The following is an 8,470-nucleotide window of genomic DNA, read 5'->3' as shown; positions in this document are numbered from 1 at the left end:
AAATCCTCCCCCAAAAAGAGAGATAAATAAGGATGCATCGATGGATGGAGTAATCAAGACCCCCCCATTACGACATACATCCAATATATACATAAGAGAATAAGAGAAGGAAGAGAGACAAAATAGGCTTCCCCCCCAAAAGAAGAATGCCAACAAGTGAAAGCCGCTCCGATGAAGAAGCTAGTCCATGAATGCATAATGGTGTTCCTCCCCTTAGGAAGAAACAATGCCAAAAGTACACTCCTGAAGATGTATGTTGGCCCTGAAACCTACTCAAGTATCCCTATACTTATGCTGAAGTTCACCCCTTCCAACTATGCTGAAAAGAATGAATGCAGATCTGGCAAGGATGTTTATTGAACTTGTTCCACTAAACCATTTATCTCCTCAACTGACAAAGAGACCTCCACTAATTGTTGTTCATAAGGATCCACAATCACGCCAACCTGTGAAGATTGATCATGTAGAGAATGGACATGAGGGTCAAAGTGAGCCCTCGTAAGGTTGGTGATGATGAATTTGGGCATATGTTGGCAGTCATTTTAAAGAGAAATGGTGTAAATGACAAGGGTTTTTTGTTTGATAGCCATGCTAGAACAACACTTGCATTTGTAACATTGCGAAATGATGGGGAATGAGAGTCCATGTTCTAGCATAATCAAGTGCTGATATGCTCTTGACTAAGGCCGAGCTTGATAAAGATCTGATCCAACAGGCCAAGATTTTTCATTATGGATCCATAAGTTTGATAACAGAGCCATGTAGAACAACTCATTTTGCAGCCATGAAATTGGCAAAAGAGGCAGTTGCTCTCTTATCATATGATCCTAATGTGAGAATACATTATGGTCATCTCCTTCAGAAGCTCAAGAAGCCATTTTCAGTATCTGGGATGAGGCTGATATGATTAAGGTCAGCAAGGATGAAGAAGTAGCATTCCTTATAGATGGAGGAAACTATCAAAAAGATGCAGTAATTGATACCCTATTACGACTTGGACTTAAGTTACTACTTGTGACTGAGGGAGAAAAAGGTTGTAGATATTACACCAAGGACTTTCGGGGGAAAATAAATGGATTTGCAGTAGAGATAGTTGATATAACTTGTGCTGGTGATGTATATGTTGGAGCATTTCTTACACAGTTGGTCAAATATTTTTCATTGCTTAAGGATGAGAAGAGATTGAGGGATGTATTGCTACTTGCAAATGGTGCCGGTGTTGTAGCCACAACACAAAAGGGTGCAATTCCTACATTGCCAGATAAAGTTGTTGTTCTAAACTTGCTAAATAATCATGCTTAATAGTTTCCATTTGAAGATATTTATATTTCTTCTATTTATCTTCATTAAAATAGACAAACTATGAGTTAAACTATATTGATTCTTATAAATAAATATGGATTTTTGTCCTCTTGCAGCAATGTATGTTTAAGATTTTTAATTTTAAACTAATAATACTGTCTTGTTTCTTGTATGTTTAATCATTTGCAGGCCTATTGTAATAAAATAAAAAAGAAATAGTAGCTTATTGCATAGTTGGAAAACCCACATTCAACAAATACTCATCAAGACTATAAAATGCATCTCTACAAAAAATCTAGCTAAAAACTTGCCAACGTAAAAATTTGCTTAAGTTTCATGAGAAGTGTATTGTTTTTGAAAAAATAAATGAGGAGATGCATCCATTGAGTCAATAAATTAGCACATTAAAGAAACAAATTTAGTATAGTTATATTAGTGCATTTTAAATGCAAACCAGGTACAAAATTGCATACTTGTATGGAATATTGATGTCTGATAATCTGAAGAAAAAAAAGTCAAATTGTTTTTGTAAACTAAATTTAAATACATCAAATCACTTTACATCTTTCTCTTCCCATCTATTAAAAAATAGGGGACATGGATAACTTAAAGGTCTAGTCCTAGGAGTCCACTAAGACTGCACCTGCTCGCTTGGCATGACAGGTTGTGGCTTGACCTCCATATTCAATGTAGATACTACTAGATTATGGTTGACATTACAGTTTTAAGGGTTTATTTATATGGTTTACTGCTGTCTCAGAAAGAAAAAGAGGATTGAGATGTTGCTGAGAAGGAGAAACAGGCTTTCAAAGCTGTAGTAACTCTCTATGAGATGCATGTAGCTTATGAAGAATTATTATCACAGGCAGAGGAGCGGCTTGTGAATATATGCAGATTGGCTAAAAGTGGATTAGAAACATCACAGCCTATTGAAAAGATGGGTGGTATTTGTTACTAATAATGATGATGAGGTTGTGAAAGTATTGCATGAAGCAGTGGAGAAACACGTTGAAGAAATTGACTTGTGTGGTCATGCACTGAAGCTTTTTCCTGAGGCTTTCTGCAAGATCACCACACTTATTTCATTAAAACTCACCAACAATAAACTTGAGGTAAGATGCCATTTTCTATTAAAAACTCGCAATATGTTTGCTCAACTTTTCAGCAAGGAAAATGCTTTAATTTGTTTTTGTGGGATACCAGTTATGTTGAATGTTCAATCTAAAGCAACAACATTTTGAGTCTAGTGAGACATCTCAACAATTCTGCAATAGCCACATCTGCATGAGAGTGTTATAAGCCCTTAATTGTATCTTACTGCTTGCTGTTATCATTATTCCATGATCTCACATGTGAAACTGAAGATACCATCATTATCATCCTTCCATGTTTCATGAGACATGATGACAATATAAAGTGGATGTTGAATAACTATATTTTTAAAATATATATAATGGATTTTTCAACTTCGGGTCTGAAGCATACAGAAAAATCAAAATCATATGAAATGTAAATGTTAGGTTCACATGAGACTTGATCTGGATCGAATGTAGCCTTCCAGCATAAAAAAATAGATTAATTACAAGTTCTCTCAGCATTCTGTTAATGAGGTTGGAGCTATCTTTAATATATTTAAAGTAAGTGAGCTGTGTTACCCAATTTGGATTTTGCACTTTGCACATTCTCTATAATCAGCATAGTCATGCTGCAATGTTCTTAGCATTTCATTCATTTTTGGTTTCTTTGAAATTACTTGCCTGCAGTGTCTGCAAGTTATCTGGCTTTATCATGTTATAGCACTCTTGAATTATCCATAAACAATCTTTAAAAGATTGGGTAGTGTTTCATTTTATAGATTATAAATACATTTTCATTTAAAAAATTGATGTGCAAGCTTGGTGGATGGAGTGCATGCACAGTCGCTTGTTTCATTGCAATTGTTAAATCTTTTTTCACAAACTAATTGCCCAAGTTGCCATCATTTATCAACTTTTGCATCAATGTGTTATGATGGGTACCCCTTTGGAAGCAGGGATAGTGAAGGGGTTTATCATTTTTTTGAGTTGTAGACTAGTTGGACTCATATTTAATTAATATTTTTGAAGAAGTTGTATATTTATGTTTATATAAGATTAAATGCATGCATAGTACTTCAATGATTTAGTTGTGGCTCTAATTCATTTGTCAATGAAAAATATAGGCTTTTCTGATTCAATTGCAGGTCTTGAAAACCTAGAGTCTTTGGATTTGAGTGGTGATATGTTTCTCTCATTGCCAAACTCCATAGGACTTCTGAAAAGGCCCAAATATTTGAATATTTCAGGAAACAAATTAAAACAATTGCCAGACAACATCTCAATGTGAAAGTAATATGTGGCCTCTGGCTTTAGTTGCTGGAGTTTTATTTTGATTAGTTAATTGGTATTTTTACGACTTGTGTATTCTCAATGTATTTTTGGTATTGGTTTTGTATTTACTTGTTTTTGGTTTATATTTTAACTGGTTTGATTGAGGGGTTCTCACCTTTTGGCAGTTTGACTACAATTCCTCTTTAACTACAACCTTCTACAAGGATGTCCCTCTTCTAAATTCATTGTGGTGTATTAGTAAGGGTCACATCTTAGCTGAGTTATTGGAGATCCCCACATCTGGTATAATTGCACCTGGATCATGAATGGTCGTATGCTTTAATTTTACAGTTACAAGTTAGTACAGAAATCCCTTGCTTGAATAAGTTGTAGAACGGATTTGCCTGGGTCAGTTTCTACTTATATGTTAAGAGATGAGGAACAATGAAAAGTAAATTGCAAGAAATGACATCATTGTGGTTTTATTACTGTCGTCTTAGTGGAACAACTATTGGATCTAAGGCATGGACCCAAGACTGGAATATTGGCTATCCCCTAAAAGTAAAGCAAGTGGTTTTCTTATTTGTAGGGTATCAGATTTCCCTCTTGTAGGGTATCTTTTTTTTTATAGAAAAAATTCCCTCTTTTAAAAGTAAATCAATGGTTTTCTTATTTGTAGGGTATCATATTTCTAGCATATTTTGCCAGCAGTGTAGAGAATTATGGAAAATTCAAGAATATGAAACTTGATTGCTAGTAAATAATGTAGTGTCTTGCTAAGTGGCTTGTTTGGAAATTGAAACCTTTTATAGAAAAATAATACTATCATGTTAGGTGAAGATCCCATCATGCAGCTTTTGAAACAGGGAGATGGACAAATATAGTTTGAGAAGAACATCTGTGTTTGCTTCTAAGCAAGGAGAAACTCAAGGGGAAAGGCCATACGATGTTGCACCACTTGAGAGTAAATAAGGCTTTACAAACATATCAGGGTGTTAAGATTTGATAGCTTATGGAGTTTCTTAATTTTACGGAGTAAACAACCAGGTGGATATTTATATTAGTTAAGAACATCAAAACATGAGCACCTATATCCTTGAGGCTAAAGGCAGCTAAGATGGAGAAAAATCAAAATCTAGAGGGTCTCTTACTGATGTAAATATAACTTCATTTGTATTTTCACAATTTTTTTTGGAATAGAGAAGTTGAATTCATTTATACCTTTCTCTGTAATCAAGAGAGTTATCTTGCAATACTCTTTCAAATTCCAAGGAATATTCATAATAGAAGTGATTGTTGTAAAATGACACAAATAACTTAGGAATTTTTGGCTAAATGGTACTCAAAACATGCTTTAGTTTAAGAAATTAATTGTTATTCTAAGAAATTATTCATTATCCAATATGAATTAAATGATTGTATATTTGGTCTAATATAAATCTACACTTTTCATTTATGCATGTTGATCCAACCATCAAGTTAGATCCTGATGTGATAGACATCCTTTTAGAGTTAGTAGAGGAGTATTATCAATCGGTAAGGTATTTTATTACTATTAGCCATCATTTAATACTTTTTATATCACAGTATTATCATGAAGAAAATTTGCTAATTCTATTTACAACTTTGTTTTTCTAATGGCTAGACATCTTATCTAATAATGGACAAAGAAGGCTTTCTAAAAATAGACTAAAATCAATGTTCCATGGGGACGGGGGTACTTGGGTACTTAGGGTACGGGGGTCGGTATGGGTGTGGCTATTTCCAAGGAAAACTTTGCAATCACAAAAGAAGGGTACACATTTGCAAAGAAAACTTTACAAAACATGCACGAGACTCATGGAAAGCCTTCTTCTTTAGGGTTGCTTGATTTACTGGGGAAAATTTTCAAGCTTTAGTTCTCCCAACACATGTCATACTGGTGTGGGGTAGAATAAAAACTTGGGGTTGTATGGAAACATTCTTATAAACAGTGTTCTCTTTCAATGCTTCTAATTGCTTCCAGACTCAAAGTAGGTTTTTATGGGGCATAGACTTCGAAAGGGTTTTTTATATTAGCCCAAAATACTGGCACAACTTGTCAAGCTCAATCTGCATGGACAAGATTTTCATTGACATATGGCATTAGTTGTCCTATGCTTGTTCCGTGAGCTTTACATGTTGTAGATCAAATCACTTCTCGAGTTTTAGCTATTATTATTGGATAGGCCTCCTTTGCACAAAGTGTGTTCGTTGAATCAAACATGATGCAAACATTTAGTTCTTGTTGCAACCTTGCAAATAACAACTATAACATTTTGATCTCATTTGTCTAGGCCATCATGGAAAAATTAATGTTACTTCTACAAATACTTGCTCCAGCTATTGTAATGGCTCCCTTTGTAGATGCTTTTGGAGAAAATCATAGGAAATTATGGATACATTTTACATTGCTCATTGTAAAGAGCAGGTCCAACTTTCATTAAGTGGGGTCAATGGGCGGTTACACACCCAAACTTGTTTCCAAAAGATATTTGTGATCAGATGGGAAAACTACATTCAAAGGCTCTAGCACATGGATTTTCCCATACAAAAATGTTTGTTAAAAGTGCCTTTGGTCACAGGCTTCAAGATATATTTGAGGATTTTCAATTTTGAAATTGAGCCTGTGACTTCTGGTAATATTGCTCATGTACATAGGGTTGTGCTAAGATTTCAGAGTCTGGGTCATGAAGTAAAGCCTATGATAGCGGCTGTGAAAGTAAGACATCCAGGAGTAAGGGAAGCAATTAGTAGAGATTTTATGATAATAAATTGGGTTGCAAAGGTTTCCACTTTTCTACCTACATTACAATGTTTAAGACTTGATGAAAGTGTTCAACAATTTTCTATCACTTTACCTTAGCAATGAATAACCAAATTTCTAATGTAGAAATCATTTAAATCTCACATTTTTGGAATGAAATTGTCATATGTAAAGTATTTTATTTTTCATTTTACTTTATGATACTTGCATCTATATCTGTAGCAAGTTGGTGTTTTATTTGCAACGTTGCAACATATTGCAATTTAGAAGTTTGCTATACGCTGAAAATTTTACTATCTTTAAAAATGATTATGTAAAACCTTGTTGCATAAAAATATAACTCTGGAATGCTTCTATATTTATTGTAAGTGACTAAGGCTCTTGCACAAGTTAGCCTTGAATCATCCAACTTGATTGTGGGTATCAATTTGACAAAAAACAATGAGTGGACAGGTTTTCCTCTACCTTGTCAATGATTTAATTTTTCTATTGGTTTTAGAAATGTTTCATGTGAAGTCATATATCTTTTATGCTTTTCCTTGGTTTTAGTTGGTAGCTTTGCAAGATTTCTTCTTATTGTTTTAGTAGACACAAAACCATTGTTGTGGATGCTAGGTGCGAAGTCTTTTAATCGAGGAAGTTTACACCATCTTGGAGATAATCCAAATCCTTATGAACAAGCAATTTCAATTATTGGACGAACCTTATCTACGTTTGACGAGGACAACTTTTTCTTGTATTTTGGTTTTGGGGATGGTAAGTTTTAAACTTTTTTCATATTATCTTGCCAATTCATTTTCATATGACACTTTATAGAGTTCACATGAGACAAAGTGAACTGCCTTTCATTAACAATACATCCTTGTTGCATTGTACAACTTTGACTTATGACCAACAGGTGTTCAATTTTTATCCAGATGGTAATTTATGCAACGGATTTGAAGAAGCACTAAGACGATATAGGGAAATAGTCTCCAACTACAACTTGCTGGTTAGTAAGGATTTGTATTTGATTAAGCTTTGATTTCGGTGATAAAATCTAAATGTAGAATGGCTTGTGTATTTAAGTCTTGGGCTCAATAAGTATGTCTTTCTGGAATGATTGATTGGGTTCATATTTATATTCTTCATATATGCAATAGGTATTGAATATATTTATGTCATTTATTAATGTATTTCATGTTTTGCCTTTTCTATTAGGGCCAACATCTTTTGCACCAATCATCGAAGCAACGATCCGTATTATGGAGCAAAGTTGGGGGCAATACCATGCTCTTTTGATAACTGTAGATGGACAGGTTGTATATCATTTATTTATGCTTCTTTTCAAATGTATTGTTAATTTAACAAATTGAAATTTCTTTCATCTTGTTGGATAAACAACAATTACTTACTAGAATTATTGAATTATATGTAACATACACTTACACTACACACATTGTCCTTATTGTTTATGCTTGTACCCATCCTCAAACTCTCTTTATATTGATCATTGATTTCCAAAATTCTTATCTTTCTATAAGTCTTCGTTGTTGTGTGGGTATATTGATGATGTTTTCCTCATCTTTTGCTTGTATGTATTTTGCCTATCAACTGATCTAATGCAAGTTAAATATTTATAGGTAACAAGAAGTGTTGACACTCAATTAGTAACTTGAGCCCATAATAACATAATACAGTAAATTCAATAGTGCAAGGAAGGTAATCCCATGTAAATGATTTTGTTGTATTTTCAATGCTAATAAGTATTCTATAAACTTGTAGCTGTAATGCAAGAATTGTTACAACTTGTGTAGTTAATATATGTAATTCTATCCTGATTTATACCATACCATTTTATTTCGAATAAAGTTGAAGTTAAAGCCCTTCCTGCCAGCACCCATAAACATCCTTTTCGTCATTTATATCCATATTGTCACCTCAAATACCATTTTCTTAATGTTTATCCATGCATGCACACAAAATTGTAGCCCAGTACAGTGCAAATACTAATGCTCTCCCAACTTCACAACATCTATCATTGTCTTCCATGTAG

At 33.8% G+C, this 8,470-nt stretch overlaps 1 protein-coding gene and 2 pseudogenes across 1 annotated transcript; all 3 read left to right on the top strand.

The window, feature by feature from the left end:
• Nucleotides 1-470: 470 nt before the first annotated feature.
• Nucleotides 471-1,302, top strand: LOC149553761 (putative fructokinase-5 pseudogene; annotated as a pseudogene).
• A 4,096-nt stretch (nt 1,303-5,398) lies between these two features.
• LOC149553760 (uncharacterized) lies at nt 5,399-6,534 on the top strand (annotated as a pseudogene).
• Nucleotides 6,535-6,632: 98 nt separating this feature from the next.
• Nucleotides 6,633-7,790, top strand: LOC149553759 (E3 ubiquitin-protein ligase RGLG1-like). The gene is made up of 5 exons (XM_089790374.1): nt 6,633-6,660; nt 6,805-6,888; nt 7,051-7,190; nt 7,313-7,430; nt 7,636-7,790. The coding sequence occupies exons 1-5, from the start codon at nt 6,633-6,635 to the stop codon at nt 7,788-7,790; spliced, it is 525 nt and encodes a 174-aa protein (XP_089646500.1).
• The last annotated feature ends 680 nt before the right edge of the window (nt 7,791-8,470 follow it).

Source organism: Cupressus sempervirens, chromosome 6, assembly GCF_028749045.1.
Source record: "Cupressus sempervirens isolate cs-2001-9-10 chromosome 6, ASM2874904v1, whole genome shotgun sequence".
Classification (NCBI taxonomy): domain Eukaryota; kingdom Viridiplantae; phylum Streptophyta; class Pinopsida; order Cupressales; family Cupressaceae; genus Cupressus; species Cupressus sempervirens.
The sequence above is the reverse complement of the archived record's forward strand: the minus strand, read 5'-3'. Positions and strand labels throughout refer to the sequence as shown.